The sequence below is a fragment of the Coregonus clupeaformis genome, chromosome 33 (assembly GCF_020615455.1).
Source record: "Coregonus clupeaformis isolate EN_2021a chromosome 33, ASM2061545v1, whole genome shotgun sequence".
Taxonomy (NCBI): Eukaryota; Metazoa; Chordata; class Actinopteri; order Salmoniformes; family Salmonidae; genus Coregonus; species Coregonus clupeaformis.
In genome coordinates, this window is record NC_059224.1 from 12,961,824 (window position 1) to 12,984,969 (window position 23,146).

The 23,146-nt window shown below is 48.7% G+C and overlaps 1 protein-coding gene across 4 annotated transcripts in view; it reads right to left on the reverse strand.

The window, feature by feature from the left end:
* LOC121548689 (ena/VASP-like protein) overlaps positions 1-18,193 on the reverse strand; it is a 29,962-nt gene extending 11,769 nt beyond the window's left edge. For 2 of the 4 annotated variants that reach the window (XM_045210068.1, XM_045210067.1), the window contains exons 1-5: positions 18,027-18,193; positions 17,738-17,915; positions 6,574-6,640; positions 4,387-4,451; positions 3,806-4,095 (exon numbers count right to left, since the gene is read on the reverse strand). In XM_045210068.1, the coding sequence (XP_045066003.1) occupies positions 3,806-4,095; positions 4,387-4,451; positions 6,574-6,640; positions 17,738-17,915; positions 18,027-18,161 (735 nt within the window). In that variant the 5' untranslated portion in view covers positions 18,162-18,193. Of the gene's footprint in view, positions 1-3,805; positions 4,096-4,386; positions 4,452-6,573; positions 6,641-17,737; positions 17,916-18,020 lie in introns of all 4 variants that reach the window. The other 2 variants (XM_045210066.1, XM_045210065.1) reach the window with 1 other exon arrangement.
* Positions 18,194-23,146: the final 4,953 nt, after the last annotated feature.

Here is a 23,146-nt window from a genome sequence, read left to right on the forward strand (position 1 = left end):
TGAAGTCTAAAGGTTCACCAACACAAACCTATACAGAACAAGATCCCACAATACTAAAGTGCCAAAAGGCTGCCTAGGTATGGGCCCCAATCAGAGACAACGAGCTACAGCTGTCTCTGATTGGGAACCACCCTGGCCAACATAGATATGAACGATCTAGAACAGACCCAATGAAAACTAAACATAACAAGTCCACACCCTGGCTCAACATTTAAGAGTCCCCAGAGCCAGGGCGTGACAGTACCCCCCCCCAAAGGCGCGGACTGCGACCGCGCCAACCAAACACAACAGGGGAGGGGCCGGGTGGGCATTCCGCCTCGGAGGTGGATCCGGCTCCGGGCGTGACCACCACTCTCTCGCTACCCCCCGTAGCGCCCCTGGTCTGGTCCCGCTGGCCGGAGCTGGACTGGACACCGGTGGAGCAGATTGCTCTTGCTCCGGAGTGGAGCAGCTGACCGGTGCCGGACCAGGCACCGGTGGAACAGGCACGGGCCGTGCCGGACTGACGACGCGCACCACTGGCTTGGTGCGGGGAGCAGGAACGGGCCGGACCGGGCTGACGACGCGCACCACTGGCTTGGTGCGGGGAGCAGGAACAGGCCGAACCGGGCTGGCGACGTGCACCACTGGCTTTGTGCGGGGAGCAGGAACGGGCCGGACCGGGCTGACGACGCGCACCACTGGCTTGGTGCGGGGAGCAGGAACAGGCCGGACTGGGCTGGCGACGCGCACCACAGGCTTGGTGCGGGGAGCAGAAACGGGCCGGACCGGGCTGGCGACGCGCACCACAGGCTTGGTGCGAGGGGCAGGAACAGGCCAGACCGGGCTGGCGACGCGGACCACAGGCTTGGTGCGGGGAGCAGGAACAGGCCGGACCGGGCTGGCGACGCGCACCACAGGCTTGGTGCGGGGAGCAGGAACAGGCCGGACCGGGCTGGCGACACGCACCACAGGCTTGGTGCGAGAGACAGGAACAGGCCGGACCGTACTGGGAACACACACCACTGGCCTTGTGCGGGGATCAGGAACGGGCCGGACCGGACTGGTAACACACCCCAGTACCTCTCGCCGTGCCTCTACACTCTCCTTCCCCCTCATGACCAATGGCCCCCGTAACCTGGTGGCCTCCTCTCCTAGTCCGCAAACTCGCCCTGTAGCTGCCTCCAGCAGCCCCGTTGGCGCCGCTTCTCCTCTCCTGCCTGGGCATCCTCCCTCATCGCCCTCCGGTAGCGGACGGCCTCCTCCTCCGTGATTCTCCCCCAACCGAGGAGGACATCTACCAGAGTAACCTCCTGTTCCATACCCGGCGTTTGCTCCTGCACATGCTGCTTGGTCCTATTTTGGTGGGATCTTCTGTCACGATTTGTTATAAACAGCGGACCAAGGCGCAGCGTGATAGGCGTACATCTTTTAATGAGTACTTTACACCAACAACAAAACAACAAAACGATACGTGAAGTCTAAAGGTTCACCAACACAAACCTATACAGAACAAGATCCCACAATCAACTGTGCAAAACAGGCTGCCTAAGTATGGTTCCCAATCAGAGACAACGAGCTACAGCTGCCTCTGATTGGGAACCACCTCACAACATAGATCTAAACGATCTAGAATAAACACATAGAACAACTAAACATAGGAACTAACACCCTGGCTCAACATAAAGAGTCCCCAGAGCCAGGGCGTGACACATTGCCATTAATGGAAGGTTGGTTATCCTCCCATAATGTCACAATGGATGGCAGAAATGTCAAGTTATGTATCACTATCACATTTGATTTATTACAGAGTTAAAGGTATACTGTGCAACTTTCATAAGGTCTGGATGCCTTATATGGAATACTGTACGACAAAAGGAGTCTGTATTGAAAACACGTCAGGGGAGATACCTATTTAGGCAATCCCTAGCTGCTGGGCTGCTCAGTCCTGGCCCTGGGGGCCTGCCGTACTGTTGGTTGTCACTCTGGCCTTGGCATAACATACCTGAAACCAATAATAAAAGAGCTCTACAGTACTATTAGGCCTATGATATGAATTATAGTGCCCTCTGTAATTATTGGGACAGTGAAGCATTGTTTCTTCTTTTGGCTCTATACTCCAAAAGTTTGGATTCGAAATCAAACAATGACTATGTAGTTAAAGTGCAGACTGTCAGCTTTAATTTGAGGGTATTTTCATCCATATCGGGTGAACCGTTTAGAAATTACAGCACTTTCTGTACATAGTCCCCTCATTTTAGGGGAGCAAAAGTATTGGGACAAATTCATTTGTATGTGTATTAAAGTAGTAAAAAGTTAAGTATTTGAGCCCACATTCATAGCACGCAAGCTTGTGACTACAAGTTTGTTGGATGCATTTGCTGTTTGTTTTGGTTTTGTTTCAGATTATTTTGTGCCCAATAGAAATGAATGGTAAATAATGTATGGTGTCATTTTGGAGTCACTTATATTTTAAATAAGAATATAATATGTTTCTAAACACTTTTACACTACATGGACAAAAGTATGTGATCGTCAAACATCTCATTCCAAAATCATGGGCATTAATATGGAGTTGGTCCCCCCTTTGCTGCTATAACAGCCTCCACTCTTCTGGGAAGGCTTTCCACTAGATGTTGAAACATTGCTGCGGGGACTTGCTTCCATTCAGCCACAACAGCATTAGTGAGGTCGGGCACTGATGTTGAACGCTTAGGCCTGACTCGCAGTCTGCGTTCCAATTCATCCCAAAAGTGTTCGATGGGGTTGAGGTCAGGGCTCTGTGCAGGCCAGTCAAGTTCTTCCACACTGATCTTGACAAACCATTTCTGTATGGACCTCGCTTTGTGCACGGGGGCATTGTCATGCTGAAACAGGAAAGGCCCTTCCCCAAACTGTTGCCACAAAGTTGGAAGCACAGAATCGTCTAGAATGTCATTGTATGCTGTAGCGTTAAGATTTCCCTTCACTGGAACTAAGGGGCCTAGCCCGAACCATGAAAAACAGCCCCAGACTATTATTCCTCCTCCACCAAACTTTAGAGTTGTTACTATGCATTTGGGAAGGTAGCGTTCTCTTGGCAACGCCTTTCCACTGCTCCAGAGTCCTATGGCGGCGAGCTTTACACTACTCCAGCCGACGCTTGGCCTTGCACATGGTGATCTTAGGCTTGTGTGCGGCTGCTCGGCCATGGAAATGTGAGCTTATGTGGCCTACCACTTCGCAGCTGAGTCATTGTTGCTCCTAGACGTTTCCATGGTTTAAAAAAGTTATGAAATCTCATGTAAGCCAGTATCAAACTTTGCTGGAAGCTGTAGGCACGGGTGATTTGAGCTATCCGATTGGCCAGCGCAGTAGGCGAACTCGATTTAGCCACAGATCTCCCGGTCACCCGGTAAGGCGGAGTTTGTCTTTTCAGACAAATTAAAAGGTTAAAAATGGGAACACTTTGCTTACCCGGTGCGCAGGGCGTCTGAATCAAGTCCACCTACCACCAACAGCACAACACAATAAAAAAAAGGAGTGCAAGCCTTTATCATTGGCTTGTCTACAGAAATGTTTGGTGATTGACTAGGAATACCTTGAAGATGGACCGGTTGGTGACCACTGCTTTAGACTATTGAGATACACACGCAGTATGTTTGCCTTTGCCATATCGTCACTACTATAAAGCTCATTACGTCTTTATAAACCCCCATAGGATGCTCTGACATCCCAATGTCTATGGAGGTATCAATAGATAGTCTGTGTCTATACTGTAGATCACAGAGGGTAAGTCCATGTGATATGTTATGTTACATTGTGATTGGTTTGATTGGCATCTTACTCTATTGACGCGGCGCAGTTTGGCTCCAGCGATCATGGCGGCGAGTCCCGTTGGGGCGGGAGCCTCCTCACCCTGTCCCCCTCCACCCATGGGCAGCGGTGGAGGCAGGGGAGGCGGGGGAGCACCTGCCGAGGGGGGAGGGGGGCCGGGAGGGGGAGGAGGCATAGGGGCACCCAGGGAGGGGGGGCCTCCACCTAAAGAGGGGGGGCCACAGCCCATGGACATGGGGGGAGGCATGGGAGCTGGGGGGGCTACAGAAAGCACACCGGGATGGCCTTGGAAAGGAGAACCTAGTGAAATTGAGAGAGGGAGAGAGAAAGAGGTCAGAAGACATTCTTTATAATGTCACAGGACATTTAACATAAAACACTGGTAAAACATTGATGTGGGGTAAGTCTTAGGTGGAGGTGCAGCAGTGTCTGATTTGAAAGCGAATATGCGTTCACATCAGGCACTTGAGACACTTGATAATGCCAAACTGTAAAGACAACCTTACATTTTTTCAAAATGTACTTAAAAAATTTAAAGGTTACAAAAAAAGTATTTAATTATTCAGTGGGTTGAGTTCAGCGTTTCCTCACCTGGGTTCGAGGATCGTCGTTCCCTCTCCATGTGTGCCTGCAACTGCTGCTGCTCCATAACCTGTCTGGAGAGACACACAGTCAGTCAGTCAGTCAATCAGCCCACCTCCATTATACGACTGTCATAGCACAGACAACAGTATTTCAATTGTATAAGTATATACCACAGTCAGCCAGCCTATAGCCCTCCAACCCTCCAGTTCTCCAGCCCTCCAACCCTCCAGCCCTCCAACCCTCCAGTTCTCAAACCCTCCAACCCTCCAGCCCTCCAGTCCTCCAGTCATACAGCCCTACAACCCTCCAGTTCTCAAACCCTCCAACCCTCCAGCCCTCCAGTCCTCCAGCCCTACAACCCTCCAGTCCTCCAGTCATACAGCCCTACAACCCTCCAGTTCTCAAACCCTCCAACCCTCCAGTCCCCCAGCCCTACAACCCTCCAACCCTCCAGTCCCCCAGCCCTCCAACCCTCCAAACCTCCAGTCCCCCAGCCCTACAACCCTCCAACCTTCCAGTCCCCCAGCCCTACAACCCTCCAACCTTCCAGTCCCCCAGCCCTCCAACCCTCCAACCCTCCAGTCCCCCAGCCCTACAACCCTCCAACCTTCCAGTCCCCCAGCCCTCCAACCCTCCAACCCTCCAGTTCCCCAGCCCTACAACCCTCCAACCTTCCAGTCCCCCAGCCCTCCAACCCTCCAACCCTCCAGTCCCCCAGCCCTACAACCCTCCAACCTTCCAGTCCCCCAGCCCTCCAACCCTCCAACCCTCCAGTTCCCCAGCCCTACAATCCTACAGCTCTACAGTTCTCCAGTCCTCCAACCCTCCAGGTCTCCCGCTGTCCAAGGTCTGGTAAAATGATGGCATGTGGTATAAGTAGCCTGAATTGATGTCTGCTTATGTACAGTACATGGACAAGTAGTGCTACATATGAACTTCCATGACAAGATAGATCCTCTCCCTGCTGTTCACTATGCTGCAGGCTTCCCTTTCTCCTTCTCCCGCTCTCTCCTCCTTTACCCCCTCTTACTCTTTCTCTATCTCTCCCTCTCTCCCTCCCTCCCTCCCTCCCTCTCTTCCCTTCTCCCCCTCTGATGTGAGAAGCATATGTCAGAGCTCTGGGCGGAGCGAGAGAGAGCGAGAAAGAGAGAGAGAGAGCACAGAGAGGATGTGGAATTTTCCAGCTGTGTGTCTTGTTGGAGAGAAGATGTGCTGACCCAGCAGCCACAGGCCTGGGAGATACACTCTGTTATACTGACTGTTACCACTGGAGGAGGCTCCACACACACACACACACACAAACACACACACACACACGCACATTACAATCATATTTGTTCTGTTCTGCTTTGGCATTTGGAGTTGAGATGAAACGATAAGCGGAGCAGAAATAGCTCAGGTTATAAAGGCTGGCTGGTCCTGTAATTCCCTGAGGGCCTAGAGATAGAGATAGATTGCAGAAACAGCTTGAGTTACTGTACCTCTCTGAAGAGTCTAAAAGTCCTGGAGCATAAATCTGATATTAACATCTATTCTCCACAATCTGCCCACCATGGCTTAGTACTTCCCATGTTTAGCTGTCATTATACCTCTATCATTCCTCTCTATCATTCCTCTCTCTCTCTCTCTCTCTCTCTCTCTCTCTCTCTCTCTCTCTCTCTCTCTCTCTCTCTCTCTCTCTCTCTCTCTCTCTCTCTCTCTCTCTCTCTCTCTCTCTCTCTCTCTCTCTCTCTCTCTCTCTCTCTCTCTCTCTCTCTCTCTCTCTCTCTCTCTCTCTCTCTCTCTCTCTCTCTCTCTCTCTCTCTCTCTCTGCTACTCTCCCTCTCGTCCTCCTGTCTGTTAATCCTGTAAGGAGACAGAGAGAGCGAGAACAGAGGTAGGAGAGGAATAAAAGCTTGATGAGGACAGATGGGGGTCATGTGGACAGGGGCGCTGCTGCCTGATAGCTGACTGACTCCTGCGTGACAGACAGACCACTCTATATCGTACAGTCTATGCTGACAGACTCACACAGACAACACAGTGTTATTAATGATTTAATCCTCTCGTTGGGAATTATTTCAGGGAAGTTCAGTGGATGTTGTGTCTGATGTCTTTCATGTCTTTGCCATGCTGACATCCACAGTGATACTCTCTCTGGAAAATGTTGTGTGAATGTTGTGTGGATGTTGGGTGATGACCTCGATGCCTTACCTTGCTCTCTGCACCTCCATCTCGTCTGTAGTGGGCCCATTCTGGACTTGGCGCTGGACTGCTGGGCCTGGGAGGGAAGGAGGGAGGGAAGGAGGGAAGGAGGGAAGGAGGGAAGGAGGGAAAGGAAGAAAAGACAGAGATATTGGTTACCATTCTTTGTATGGTTGATTTGATTGTTTATGTTGGTGCCAGCCAGACACAGAGCGAGAGAGCGAGAGAGAGAGAGAAGCAGAGAGAGAGAGAGAGAGAGAGAGAGAGAGAGAGGGGGGGGAGAGAATGATAGAGGTATAATGACAGCTACTCTTATCCACCTGACAGGTGAGGCTCAGGTAGACCACTCCCACCTGCATCACAGCTGTCACTCACTCTCTCTTACGTCACACAGACATACTCCTGTTACATAGCCCAAGCACTGCCTGTGGGACTTTACAAAAAGAGAGAGGGGGTCACAGTTATCAACAGAGGAGAGTGGTACCAGTTTGACTGGTAATGTGGTGGGCCTGAACCAAAGCTACAGACAGGATCATCACACAGACATTGTGGCCCTCGAGGCGTGGTGTTTGACACGAGTTGTGCACTACAATCTCTTCTGTTGTTCACTACTGTCGGAAGTGTCTCCATAGCAACCAGTGACAGGTCAAAGAGGATGTTGATTGCTTTGGTTGGTCCAGTTATAGCCACTGTTAAAAAATAACACACAACAACAAAGGGACCTGACTCAAAAATCTCCGGCCATTATGCTGCTACATAATGCTACTGGCCAGACAGTCTCCATACTGCTACATACTGCTACTGGCCAGACATAGTCTCAATACTGCCTCATACTGCTACTGGCCAGACAGAGTCTCAATACTGCTAATTACTGCTACTGTCCAGACAGAGTCTCCATACTGCTACAACATGCTACTGGCCAGACAGTCTCAATACAGCTACATACTGCTACTGGCCAGACAGAGTAATCATACTGCTACATACTGCTACTGGCCAGACTGAGTATCCATACTGCTACATACTACTACTGGCCAGACAGAGTATCCATACTGCTACATACTGCTACATACTGCTACTGGCCAGACAGAGTATCCATACTGCTACATTCTGCTACTGGCCAGACAGAGTATCCATACTGCTACATACTGCTACATACTGCTACTGGCCAGACAGAGAATCGATACTGCTACATACTGCTACTGGCCAGACAGAGTCTCAATACTGCTACATACTGCTACTGGCCAGACAGAGTCTCAATACAGCTACATACTGCTACTGGCCAGACAGAGTAATCATACTGCTACATACTGCTACTGGCCAGACTGAGTATCCATACTGCTACATACTACTACTGGCCAGACAGAGTATCCATACTGCTACATACTGCTACATACTGCTACTGGCCAGACAGAGTATCCATACTGCTACATACTGCTACTGGCCAGACAGAGAATCCATACTGCTACATACTGCTACTGGCCAGACAGAGTCTCAATACTGCTACATACTGCTACTGGCCAGACAGAGTCTCAATACTGCTACATACTGCTACTGGCCAGACAGAGTCTCCATACTGCTACATACTGCTACTGGCCAGACAGTCACAATACTGCTACATTCTACTACTGGCAAGACAGAGTATCCATACTGCTACATACTGCTAATGGCCAGAAAGAGTCTCCATACTGCTACATACTGCTACTGGCCAGACAGTCTCAATACTGCTACATACTGCTACTGGCCAGACATAGTCTCAATACTGCTACATACTGCTAATGGCCAGACAGAGTCTCCATACAGCTACATACTGCTACTGGCCAGACAGTCTCAATACTGCTACATACTGCTACTGGCCAGACATAGTCTCAATACTGCTACATACTGCTAATGGCCAGACAGAGTCTCCATACAGCTACATACTGCTACTGGCCAGACAGTCTCAATACTGCCTCATACTGCTACTGGCCAGACATAGTCTCAATACTGCTACTGGCCAGACAGAGTCTCAATACTGCTACTGGCCAGACAGAGTCTCCATACTGCTACATACTGCTACTGGCCAGACATAGTCTCAATACTGCCTCATACTGCTACTGGCCAGACAGAGTCTCAATACTGCTAATTACTGCTACTGTCCAGACAGAGTCTCCATACTGCTACATCATGCTACTGGCCAGACAGTATCAATACAGCTACATACTGCTACTGGCCAGACAGAGTAATCATACTGCTACATAATGCTACTGGCCAGACTGAGTATCCATACTGCTACATACTACTACTGGCCAGACAGAGTATCCATACTGCTACATACTGCTACATACTGCTACTGGCCAGACAGAGTATCCATACTGCTACATTCTGCTACTGGCCAGACAGAGTATCCATACTGCTACATACTGCTACATACTGCTACTGGCCAGACAGAGAATCCATACTGCTACATACTGCTACTGGCCAGACAGAGTCTCAATACTGCTACATACTGCTACTGGCCAGACAGAGTCTCCATACTGCTACATACTGCTACTGGCCAGACAGTCACAATACTGCTACATTCTACTACTGGCAAGACAGAGTATCCATACTGCTACATACTGCTAATGGCCAGAAAGAGTCTCCATACTGCTACATCATGCTACTGGCCAGACAGTCTCAATACTGCGACATACTGCTACTGGCCAGACAGAGTAAACATACTGCTACATACTACTCAAAGCCAGACAGAGAATCCATACTGCTACATACTGCTAATGGCCAGACAGAGTCTCCATGCTGCTACATACTGCTACTGGCCAGACATAGTCTAAATACTGCTACATACTGCTACTGTCCATCAGAGTCTAAATACTGCTACATACTGCTACTGGCCAGACAGAGTCTCAATACTGCTACATACTGCTACTGGCCAGACAGAGTCTCCATACTGCTACATACTGCTACTGGCCAGACAGTCACAATACTGCTACATTCTACTACTGGACAGACAGAGTATCCATACTGCTACATACTGCTAATGGCCAGAAAGAGTTTCCATACTGCTACATCATGCTACTGGTCAGACAGTCTCAATACTGCTACATACTGCTACTGGCCAGACAGAGTAAACATACTGCTACATACTACTCAAAGCCAGACAGAGAATCCATACTGCTACATACTGCTAATGGCCAGACAGAGAATCCATACTGCTACATACTGCTAATGGCCAGACATAGTCTAAATACTGCTACATACTGCTACTGTCCATCAGAGTCTCAATACTGCTACATACTGCTAATGTCCAGACAGAATATCCCTACTGCTATATTCTGCCACTGGCCAGACAGAGAGAGTATCCATACTGCTACATACTGCTACTGGCCAGACAGAGTATCCATACTGCTACATACTGCTACTGGCCGGACATAGTCTAAATACTGCTACATACTGTTACTGGCCATACAGAGTCTCAATACTGCTACATACTGCTACTGGCCAGACAGAGTATCCATACTGCTACATACTGCTAATGGCCAGACAGAGTCTCCATACTGCTACATACTGCTACTGGCCAGACATAGTCTAAATACTGCTACATATTGCTACTGGCCAGACAGAGTATCCATACTGCTACTGGCCAGACAGAGTCTCAATACTGCTACATACTGCTACTGGCCAGACAGAGTCTCCATACTGCTACATACTGCTACTGGCCAGACATAGTCTCAATACTGCCTCATACTGCTACTGGCCAGACAGAATCTCCATACTGCTAATTACTGCTACTGTCCAGACAGAGTCTCAATACTGCTACATACTGCTACTGACCAGACAGAGTCTCAATACTGCTACAACTGCTACTGGCCAGACAGAGTAACCATACTGCTAATTACTGCTACTGGCCAGACAGAGTCTCCATACTGCTACATACTGCTACTGGCCAGACATAGTGTTAATACTGCTACATACTACTACTGGCCAGACAGAGTCTCAATACTACTACATACTGCTACTGTCCAGACAGAATATCAATACTGCTACATACTGCTACTGGCTAGACAGAGTATCCATACTGCTACATACTGCTACTGGCCAGACATAGTCTCAATACTGCTACATACTGCTACTGTCCATCAGAGTCTCAATAATGCTACATACTGCTACTGTCCAGACAGAGTCTCAATACTGCTAGATACTGCCACTGGCCAGACAGAGTCTCCATACTGCTACATACTGCTACTGGCCAGACAGAGTCTCAATACTGCTACATACTGCTACTGGCCAGACAGAGTATCCATACTGCTACTGGCCAGACAGAGTCTCAATACCGCTACATACTGCTACTGGCCAGACAGAATCTCCATACTGCTACATACTGCTACTGGCCAGACGTAGTCTCAATACTGCTACATACTGCTACTGTCCATCAGAGTCTCAATATTGCTACATACTGCTAATGTCCAGACAGAGTATCCATACTGCTAGATTCTGCCACTGGCCAGACAGAGTCTTCATACAGCTACATACTGCTACTGGCCAGACAGAGTCTCAATACTGCTACATACTGCTACTGGCCAGAAAGAGTATCCATACTGCTACATACTGCTACTGGCCAGACAGAGTCTCAATACTGCTACATACTGCTACTGGCCAGACAGAGTCTCAATACTGCTACATACTGCTACTGGCCAGACATAGTCTCAATACTGCCTCATACTTCTACTGGCCAGACAGAATCTTAATACTGCTAATTACTGCTACTGTCCAGACAGAGTCTCAATACTGCTACATACTGCTACTGGCCAGACATATTCTACATACTGCTACTGGCCAGACAGAGTCTCAATACTGCTACATACTACTACTGGCCAAACAGAGTCTCCATACTGCTACATACTGATACTGGCCAGACAGAGTCTCCATACTGCTACATACTGATACTGGCAAGACAGAGTCTCCATATTGCTACATACTGAAACTGGCCAGACATAGTCTCAATACTGCCTCATACTGCTACTGGCCAGATAAAGTCTCAATACTGCTACATACTGCTACTGGCCAGACAGAGTCTACATACTGCTACATACTGCTACATACTGCTACTGGACAGACAGAGTCTCCATACTGCTACATACTGCTACTGGCCAGACAGAGTCTCAATACTGCTACATATTGCTACTGGCCAGACAGAGTCTCCATACTGCTATATACTGCTAATGGTCAGACAGAGTCTCAATACTGCTACATACTGCTACTGGCCAGACAGAGTATCCATACTGCTACATACTGCTGCTGGCCAGACAGAGTATCCATACTGCTACATACTGCTACTGGACAGACAGAGTCTCCATACTGCTACATACTGCTACTGGCCAGACAGAGTCTCAATACTGCTACATACTGCTACTGGCCAGACAGAGTCTCCATACTGCTACATACTGCTACTGGCCAGACAGAGTCTCAATACTGCTAATTACTGCTACTGGCCAGACAGAGTCTCAATACTGCTACATACTGCTACTGGCCAGACAGAGTAATCATACTGCTACATATTGCTACTGGCCAGGCATAGTATCCATACTGCTACATACTGCTACTGGCCAGACAGAGTATCCATACTGCCAGATACTGCTAATGGCCAGACAGAGTCTCCATACTGCTACATACTGCTACTGGCCAGACAGTCTCAATACTGCTATATACTGCTACTGGCCAGACATAGTCTCCATACTGCTTCATACTGCTACTGGCCAGACAGAGTCTCAATACTGCTACATACTGCTACTGGCCAGACATAGTCTCAATACTGCCTCATACTTATACTGGCCAGACAGAATCTTAATACTGCTAATTACTGCTACTGTCCAGACAGAGTCTCAATACTGCTACATACTGCTACTGGCCGGACAGAGTCTCCATACTGCTACATATTGCTACTGGCCAGACAGTCTCAATACTGCTACATACTACTACTGGCCAGACAGAGTAATCATACTGCTACATATTGCTACTGGCCAGACATAGTATCCATACTGCTACATACTGCTACTGGCCAGACAGAGTATCCATACTGCTACATACTGCTAATGGCCAGACAGAGTCTCCATACTGCTACATACTGCTACTGGCCAGACATAGTCTCAATACTGCTACATACTACTACTGGCCAGACAGAGTCTCCATACTGCTACATACTGATACTGGCCAGACAGATTCTCCATACTGCTACATACTGCTAATGGCCAGACATAGTCTCCATCCTGCTACATACTGCTACTGGCTAGACAGTCTCAATACTGCTACATACTCCTACTGGCCAGACAGAGTAATCATACTGCTACATATTGCTACTGGCCAGACAGAGTATCCATACCGCTACATACTGCTAATGGCCAGACAGAGTCTCCATACTGCTACTTTCTGCTACTGGCCAGACAGTCTCAATACTGCTACATAATGCTACTGGCCAGACAGAGTAATCATACTGCTACATACAGGCCTCCAGAACACCAGGGGTCATTGAGATCAGGGAGACTGTCTACAACAGGCCTCCAGAACACCAGGGGTCATTGAGATCAGGGAGGGGGCCTCATTTGTCAACTGTGCGTAAATGTCTTACTAAATACTGGCACACGTGGAGATTCTAGGATTTGCATGCAGTTGATCAACCACTAGAAGTTGTGCGTACGCATGGTCTGAGATTTGCGCGGAGATACGCACACTTTCCCGTCAAGTTCAAAATGAATACATACCAACCTTTGCGGGAAAACTGCTGCATGCAAGTTTTAGAGTTGTTTTTTGTGCACACGCACCTTTGATAAATGAGGCCCCAGACCTCCAGAACACCACAGGTCATTGAGATCAGGGAGGTTGTGCAACCGGCCTCCAGAACACCAGGGGGCAGACGTGAGGAATAGTGAAGAGTGGTAAGGTTCCTGAGGTGCTGTGAAGCTCAGGACCAAACCCAAAACAACACCTACACCCTAGACACTACACTGAAGCCTAATCCCTACACCCCGGCCTACTCCATCAACTTGTATAGACCGAAGAGGTTTGAATAGGTGTAACCAATATGGCTATTACCATATAACTTACAGCACACCTATCTAATCATTTTAGAGCTCATCATAGGGGATAGGGGTCCATTTAGGATTGAGTGTAGGATCTGCTCTTTGGCAGTTCAGTCAGTGGTATATTGCCACTTCATACAAGCTTAAACGAACTGGCACTTCAACAGCACTTCAACAGGCTATTGGCATGTTTCGTTTTCATCATAGTGTGTGTGAGTTGTGTGAATGTGCGTGAGAGAGGTAGTGAGTGTGTCTGTGTGTGTGTGTCTGTGTGTGTGTGTGTGTGTGTGTGTGTGTATAAGCCTCTCCAAGCACTGCAGAAGAGAGGGTGTCTAACCCTTGACATCATGGCATCAGCTGAGCAAAAACCCACACACACACTGTTCATTTGATCTCTGCAGCAGTCACCTCAGGTGGTGTGTGTGTGCGTGTGTGGGGACCTCTGAGATTTTCCCATTTGCAGTGTGTGACCTGTTTCCGTGATTTGAGTTGTGCGTGCGGTCTGTGACACTTGGGGACAGAACAGAGAGCAAGAGGGTGGTGGTGTATCTCCTGTCACTGGAATCCCTTTGTTTCCCGTCTGTGTTATCAGACAGATCAAAAGAGCTGCTTTGTGTGTGTGTGTATTCGGCAGATGAAAGAGCTGCTCTCTCTCTCCCTCTCTGTGTGTGTGTGTGCGCGCGCGTGCGTGCGTGTTTATTAGTCAGATGAAAAGAGCAGAACTCGAAGACTGGGCCCTGGGGACAACTCCTCAATTACTCATTTTATTTAAAAGAGGAGAGGAGAGTGAGGATGGAGAAAACAAAATGAACACTCCATTGTTACTGTAATGACTGGGGAGAGAGGACTCCATTGTTACTGTAATGACTGGGGAGAGAGGACTCCATTGTTACTGTAATGACTGGGGAGAGAGGACCCCACTGTTACTAAAATGACTGGGAAGAGAGGACTCCACTGCTACTGTAATGACTGGGAAGAGAGGACTCCACCGTTAGTGTAATGACTGGGAAGAGAGGACTCCATTGCTACGGTAATTAATGGGAATAGAGGACTACATTGCTACTGCAATGACTGGGAGTAGAGGACTCCACTGCTACTGTAATGACTGGGGAGAGAGGACTCCACTGTTACTGTAATGACTGGGAAGAGAGGACTCAATGCTAATGTAATGACTGGGAAGAGAGGACTCGATGCTACTGTAATGACTGGGAAGAGAGGACTCCACTGCTACTGTAATGACTGGTAAGAGAGGACTCCATTTCTACTGTAATGACTGGGAAGAGAGGACTCCAATCCTACTGTACAGTGCCTTGCAAAAGTATTCATCCCCCTTGGCGTTTTTCCTATTTTGTTACATTACAACCTGTAATTTAAATGGATTTTTATTTGGATTTCATGTAATGGACGTACACAAAATAATCCAAATTGGTGAAGTGAAATGAAAAAAATAACTTGTTTCAAAAAATTTGAACAAATAAATAACGGAAAAGTGGTGCGTGCATATGTATTCACCCCCTTTGCTATGAAGCCCCTAAATAAGATCTGGTGCAACCAATTACCTTCAGAAGTCACATAATTAGTTAAATAAAGTCAACCTGTGTGCAATCTAAGTGTCACATGATCTGTCACATGATATCAGTATATATACACCTGTTCTGAAAGGCCCCAGAGACTGCAACACCACTAAGCAAGGGGCACCACCGAGCAAGCGGCACCATGAAGACCAAGGAGCTCTCCAAACAGGTCAGGGACAAAGTTGTGGAGAAGTACAGATCAGGGTTGGGTTATAAAAACATATCCGAAACTTTGAACATCCCACGGAGCACCATTGAATCCATTATAAAAAATGGAAAGAATATGGCACCACAACAAACCTGCCAAGAGAGGGTCACCCACCAAAACTCACGGACCAGGCAAGGAGGGCATTAATCAGAGAGGCAACAGAGACCAAAGATAACCCTGAAGGAGCTACAAAGCTCCACAGCGGAGATTGGAGTATCTGTCCATAGGACCACTTTAAGCCGTACACTCCACAGAGCTGGGCTTTACGGAGGAGTGGACAGAAAAAAGCCATTGCTTAAAGAAAAAAATAAGCTAACACGTTTGGTGTTCTCCAAAAGGCATTTGGGAGACTCCCCAAACATATGGAAGAAGGTACTCTGGTCAGATGAGACTAAAATTGAGCTTTTTGGCCATCAAGGAATACGCTATGTCTGGCACAAACCCAACACCTCTCATCACCCCAAGAACACCATCCCTGTGGGGATGTTTTTCATCGGCAGGGACTGGGAAACTGGTCCGAATTGAAGGAATGATGGATGGCGCTAAATACAGGGAAATTCTTGAGGGAAACCTGTTTCAGTCTTCCAAAGATTTGAGACTGGGACGGAGGTTCACCTTCCAGCAGGACAATGACCCTAAGCATACTGCTAAAGCAGGACTCCACCGTTATTTTAATGACTGGGAAGAGAGGACTCCATTGCTACAGTAATTAATGGGAATATAGGACTCCATTGCTATTGTAAAGACTGGGGAGAGAGGACTCCACTGTTACTGTAATGACTGGGAGTTACGGACTCAATGCTAATGTAATGACTGGGAAGAGAGGACTCCATTGCTACTGTAATGAATGGGAAGAGAGGACTCCATTGCTACCGTAATGACTGGGAAGAGAGGACTCCACTGTTACTGAAATGACACAGAAGAGAGAACTCCATGCTATTGTAATGATTGGGAAGAGAGGACTCCGCTGTTACTGTAATGACTGAAGGAACCTGCTCTGGGTGAAGAGAGAGAGAGATAGAGAGACTGGGAAGAGAGGACTCCATTGCTACTGTAATGACTGGGAAGAGAGGACTCCACTGTTACTGTAATGACTGAAGGAACCTGCTCTGGGTGAAGAGAGAGAGAGATAGAGAGACTGGGAAGAGAGGACTCCATTGCTATTGTAATGACTGGGAAGAGAGGACTCCCCTGTTACTGTAATGACTGGGAAGAGAGGACTCCACTGTTACTGTAATGACTGGGAAGAGAGGACTCCACTGTTACTAAAATGACTACGAAGAGAGGACTCCACTGTTACTGAAATGACTACGAAGAGAGGACTCCATGCTATTGTAATGACTTTGAAGAGAGGACTCCCCTGTTACTGTAATGACTGGGAAGAGAGGACTCCACTGTTACAGTAATGACTGCGATGAGAGGACTCCTGGTTACTGTAATGACTGGGAAGAGAGGACTCAACTGTTACTGTAATGACTGGGATGATTATCAGTGCATTCAGTCGAAGTGAATTTAAATTCCAATCGGAAAACGGAATCATTGAAAGTAAGTGTCACCTGTTCAAACCTCAGATTGAACGAAAGGAAATGGAATTGACCCCACCTACCCTGACAGGTCCTCTTTCCCTCCTGGCCATAATGAATTGGATTGACTTTATATAGGGCTTTCTCATGTTGTCTATGTTTGCTCAGGCCACCCCAATCTGCCTGTTGTTGTTGTTCCACCCTGTCGCCCCTAATGGGGTTAAAGACCTATTAATACCCTGGTCCTCCAAAGGAGGTGCACATACAGACACACACAGGGCTTGACTCAGAGCGGCTACACATATGAACCCCCCCCCTTACACGCACACACTCATAAACACACACACACACACACACACACGCATGTGCACACACACACACACACACACTGGACATGACTCACAGCCAATTACACAAAGAGACTGACTGACTGGGTCCAGTGTGTCGGGAGACCCATAAGGTTTAACCGGTGTGTGTGTGTGTGTGTGTGTGTGTGTGTGTGTGTGTGTGTGTGTGTGTGTGTGTGTGTGTGTGTGTGTGTGAGCCAAACGGCTTCATTAGTAGTGTTAATCACGTCTCTGGGGACCTACGATGGTCCGTCTGTCAGTCTCAAACTGCATGAGATTTATCTCCCGTTTAAAAAGAGAACACATCTCATCAGCCAACTGCAAGCTGGCAAATTCTCTATTAGTCTATTTTAAATGTACACTTTGTCCAAAATGCAAGCTGTCAAAATGTAACCTATTTCTAATTAAAACAATAGGCGCACTCACACTCCACACACACCCCACCTCCCTCACACACTCTCTCTCTCACCTCCGTCCTGAGTGCTGAGGACATTGAGAGCGAACAGCATGGCATTGGAGAAGGTGGTGGCTTCCTCCTTGCTGGCGAAGTTGAGTCCGTAGACCTGGCGGGCATCACGCCACTGGTGGAAGGTGGGCGTGGCCTGGTTATACTTCAACCCCTTCACTATGGAATAGTTGATTACCACCTGGAGACGGGGGGAGGGGGGGTTGAGAGATGGAGAGAGTCAATGGTTACCTTCATGGCCATTTCAGATCAGTGTGTGTGTGTGTGTGTGTTTGTGTGTGTGTACCTCTACCTGCTGGTCCTGTAGTTTGACTCCCACCACGCGGAAGGTGTTGTTGCTAGTGTTGTGGTAGATGTTGATGCGGCTGAAGCCCTGCTGGCCTGGCTTGATGGGAACCCACTTCTTACTGCTGTCATCATAGACCATGACGGAAGCTCGCGCCTGGCAGATACTCTGCTCACTGAAACAGGAAGAGAGAAAATATTAGTTCATAATTTAATCAATCAATCAATTGATCTGTCGGTTGGTCTGTCGAGCCGTAACCCTAACCCTATCATCATACACCATGACGGAGGCTCTTGCCTAGCAGATACTCTGTTCACTGAAACAGGAAGCGAAAGACATCACTTAATCAATCAATCAGTTGATCAATATTAACCCTAACCCTTACTGCTGTCATCGCCTGGCAGAGACACTCAAGAGTAAATCGGGAGAAAATCAATACATTCATTAATCAACCAATGCCACCATTTTGTTTGATTTAAATAGCTCATGACAAAGAACACTGGAACAGGATAAAGCACTGCATAGTTGCATTATAAGACCAATCCAGCTGTAATCATGTGACTGATTGAAAACCCTGTAATCACAAGATGTAAAGGAGTTCAATATTCTAAACGAGACGACAACCCAACCTTCTTACCTAGTGTAGCATTAATAGCATTAATCAAACCTAATTAGCCATATACACTGCTAGACCAGTATGCTGCTACTGTTAGAAATATGTTTGTGTGTGTGTGTGTTTGTGTGTGTTTGTGGGCCTGCCTCCTTCCCATCTGACAGCATTTAACACAGCCCACTTAGGCTGTCTCTCTTCAGTGACCTTCACCGGGCCACACACAAACACACACACACACACCTTGACTATAGTAGACAGTAACTGACAACAAAGGAGAACACTCATCGTGTGGTTTTTCTTTTTTTAGATCATAAGTTTACTATGACTGTGAGTCTGGGACAAGGAGAGAGATGTACAATGTTACACAAAATGCAAGTGAGGGAAGGATAGGATGGAGGAGGAAAGCAGAGGAGAGACATAGGAGAGACAGAAGAGAGACAGAGGGGAGAGAGAGAGGAGAGACAGAGAGGAGCGACAGAGAGGAGAGACAGAGGAGAGAGAGGAGAGACAGAGAGGAGTGACAGAGGAGAGAGGGGAGAGACAGATGAGAGAGAGGAGAGACAGAGAGAAGAGACAGAGGAGAGAGAGAGGAGAGACAGAGAGGACAGACAGAGGACAGAGAGGAGAGACAGAGGAGACAGAGGAGAGACAGAGGAGAGAGAGGAGAGACAGAGAGGAGTGACAGAGGAGAGAGGGGAGAGGCAGAGAGAAGAGACAGAGGAGAGAGAGAGGAGAGACAGAGGAGAGGGAGAGACAGAGAGGAGTGACAGAGGAGAGAGGGGAGAGGCAGAGAGGAGTGACAGAGGAGAGAGGGGAGAGGCAGAGAGAAGAGACAGAGGAGAGAGAGGAGAGACAGAGAGGAGAGACAGAGGAGAGAGAGAGAGGAGAGACAGAGAGGAGAGACAGAGGAGAGAGAGAGAGAGGAGAGACAGAGAGGAGAACCAGAGGAGAGGGAGGAGAGACAGAGAGAAGAGACAGAGGAGAGAGAGAGGAGAGACAGTGAGGAGAGACAGAGAGGAGAACAGAGAGGAGAGACAGAGGAGAGAGAGGAGAGAGAGGAGAGACAGAGGAGTGACAGAGGAGAGAGGGGAGAGGCAGAGAGAAGAGACAGAGGAGAGAGAGAGGAGAGACAGATGAGAGAGAGGAGAGACAGAGAGAAGAGACAGAGGAGAGAGAGAGGAGAGACAGTGAGGAGAGACAGAGAGGAGAACAGAGGAGAGACAGAGGAGAGAGAGGAGAGACAGAGGAGAGAGGGGAGAGACAGATGAGAGAGAGGAGAGACAGAGAGAAGAGACAGAGGAGAGAGAGAGGAGAGACAGAGAGGACAGACAGAGGACAGAGAGGAGAGACAGAGGAGACAGAGGAGAGACAGAGGAGAGAGAGGAGAGACAGAGAGGAGTGACAGAGGAGAGAGGGGAGAGGCAGAGAGAAGAGACAGAAGAGAGAGAGAGGAGAGACAGAGGAGAGGGAGAGACAGAGAGGAGTGACAGAGGAGAGAGGGGAGAGGCAGAGAGGAGTGACAGAGGAGAGAGGGGAGAGGCAGAGAGAAGAGACAGAGGAGAGAGAGGAGAGACAGAGAGGAGAGACAGAGGAGAGAGAGAGAGGAGAGACAGAGAGGAGAGACAGAGAGAGAGAGAGAGAGGAGAGACAGAGAGGAGAACCAGAGGAGAGGGAGGAGAGACAGAGAGAAGAGACAGAGGAGAGAGAGAGGAGAGACAGTGAGGAGAGACAGAGAGGAGAACAGAGAGGAGAGACAGAGGAGAGAGAGGAGAGAGAGGAGAGACAGAGGAGTGACAGAGGAGAGAGGGGAGAGGCAGAGAGAAGAGACAGAGGAGAGAGAGAGGAGAGACAGATGAGAGAGAGGAGAGACAGAGAGAAGAGACAGAGGAGAGAGAGAGGAGAGACAGTGAGGAGAGACAGAGAGGAGAACAGAGGAGAGACAGAGGAGAGAGAGGAGAGACAGAGGAGTGACAGAGGAGAGAGGGGAGAGGCAGAGAGAAGAGACAGAGGAGAGAGAGAGGAGAGACAGATGAGAGAGAGGAGAGACAGAGAGAAGAGACAGAGGAGAGAGAGAGGAGAGACAGAGAGGACAGAGAGGAGAGACAGAGGAGAGAGAGAGGAGAGACAGAGAGGAGAGACAGAGGAGAGAGAGGAGAGACAGAGAGGAGTGACAGGGGAGAGAGGGGAGAGGCAGAGGGAAGAGACAGAGGAGGAGAGAGGAGAGACAGAGGAGAGAGGAGAGAGGAGAGACATGAGAGAGAGGAGAGACAGAGAGAAGAGACAGAGGACAGAGAGGAGAGACAGAGGAGAGACAGAGGAGAGACAGAGGAGAGAGAGGAGAGGCAGAGAGAGGAGAGACAGAGGAGAGAGAGGAGAGGCAGAGAGAAGAGAGAGAGGAGAGACAGAGGAGAGGAGAGAGAGGAGAGACAGAGAGGAGAGGCAGAGAGAAGAGACGGAAGAGAGACAGGAGAGATAGATTAGAGACAGATTATAGACAGAGGTGAGACAGAGGAGAGACAGAGAGGAGAGACAGAGAGGAGAGACAGAGAGGAGAGACAGAGGAGAAACAGAGGAGAGAGAGAGGAGAGACAGAGGACAGACAGAGAGGAGAAACAGGAGAGATAGATTAGAGACAGATTATAGACAGAGGAGATTCAGAGAAGAGAGACAGAGGAGAGACAGATTAGAGAGACAGAGAGGAGAGACAGAGACGACAGACAGAGAGAAGAGACAGAGGAGAGAGAGGAGAGAGAGGAGAGACAGAGAGGAGTGACAGAGGAGAGAGGGGAGAGGCAGAGAGAAGAGACAGAGGAGAGAGGAGAGACATGAGAGAGAGGAGAGACAGAGAGAAGAGACAGAGGAGAGAGGAGAGACATGAGAGAGAGGAGAGACAGAGAGAAGAGACAGAGGACAGAGAGGAGAGACAGAGGAGAGACAGAGGAGAGAGAGGAGAGGCAGAGAGAGGAGAGACAGAGGAGAGAGAGGAGAGGCAGAGAGAAGAGAGAGAGGAGAGACAGAGGAGAGGAGAGAGAGGAGAGACAGAGAGGAGTGACAGAGGAGAGAGAGGAGAGGCAGAGAGAAGAGACGGAAGAGATACAGGAGAGATAGATTAGAGACAGATTATAGACAGAGGTGAGACAGAGGAGAGACAGAGAGGAGAGACAGAGAGGAGAGACAGAGGAGAAACAGAGGAGAGAGAGAGGAGAGACAGAGGACAGACAGAGAGGAGAAACAGGAGAGATAGATTAGAGACAGATTAGAGACAGGAGATTCAGAGAAGAGAGACAGAGGAGAGACAGATTAGAGAGACAGATAGGAGAGACAGAGAGGAGAGACAGAGAGGAGAGACAGAGGAGAGAGAGGAGATACAGAGGAGAGAGAGGAGAGACAGAGAGGAGTGACAGGGGAGAGAGGGGAGAGGCAGAGAGAAGAGACAGAGGAGAGAGAGAGGAGAGACAGAGGAGAGAGGAGAGACATGAGAGAGAGGAGAGACAGAGAGGAGAGACAGCGGACAGAGAGGAGAGGCAGAGGAGAGAGAGGAGAGGCAGAGAGGAGTGACAGAGGACAGAGGGGAGAGGCAGAGAGAAGAGACAGAGGAGAGACAGAGGAGAGGAGAGAGAGGAGAGACAGAGAGGAGTGACAGAGGAGAGAGAGGAGAGGCAGAGAGAAGAGACGGAAGAGAGACAGGAGAGATAGATTAGAGACAGATTATAGACAGAGGTGAGACAGAGTAGAGACAGAGAGGAGAGACAGAGAGGAGAGACAGAGAGGAGAGACAGAGAGGAGAGACAGAGGAGAAACAGAGGAGAGAGAGAGGAGAGACAGAGGACAGACAGAGAGGAGAAACAGGAGATATAGATTAGAGACAGATTAGAGACAGAGGAGATTCAGAGAAGAGAGACAGAGGAGAGACAGATTAGAGAGACAGATAGGAGAGACATAGACAGAGGAAAGGAGTGAGGAGAGACAGAGACAGAGGAAAGGAGTGAGGAGAGACAGAGACAGAGGAAAGGAGTGAGGAGAGACAGAGACAGAGGAAAGGAGTGAGGAGAGACAGAGACAGAGGAAAGGAGTGAGGAGAGACAGAGACAGAGGAAAGGAGTGAGGAGAGACAGAGACAGAGGAAAGGAGTGAGTAAGGGAAATAAAGGAGAGTGGGAGAGGAGAGATTGAAAAGTATGGAAGGATAGATGAGACGGAGAAAAGGATGTAATGAGTTTGGATACAATGAGAGACAGAGGGGGAGAGTTTTGACATAACAATTTGAATTACAAGAGAGAGCCCTATCTGAGCCTCTGATTCAGCACCAGGCTAAAATTAGCAGAGCAGCCCCTGGGCTGAGATCCTAAGATGCTAGGTGAGTGGAGAAAAAGATTGAGAAAGTGAGAGAGAGAGGTTGAGAGAGAGCGACACAGAGAGACAGAGAGAGGAGAGGGAGGGGGGCTGAGATCCTAGGAGAGTTGCTAGGTGATTATCTGAGATGGAGTGAGAGTTATAGAGCGAGATAGAAAGCT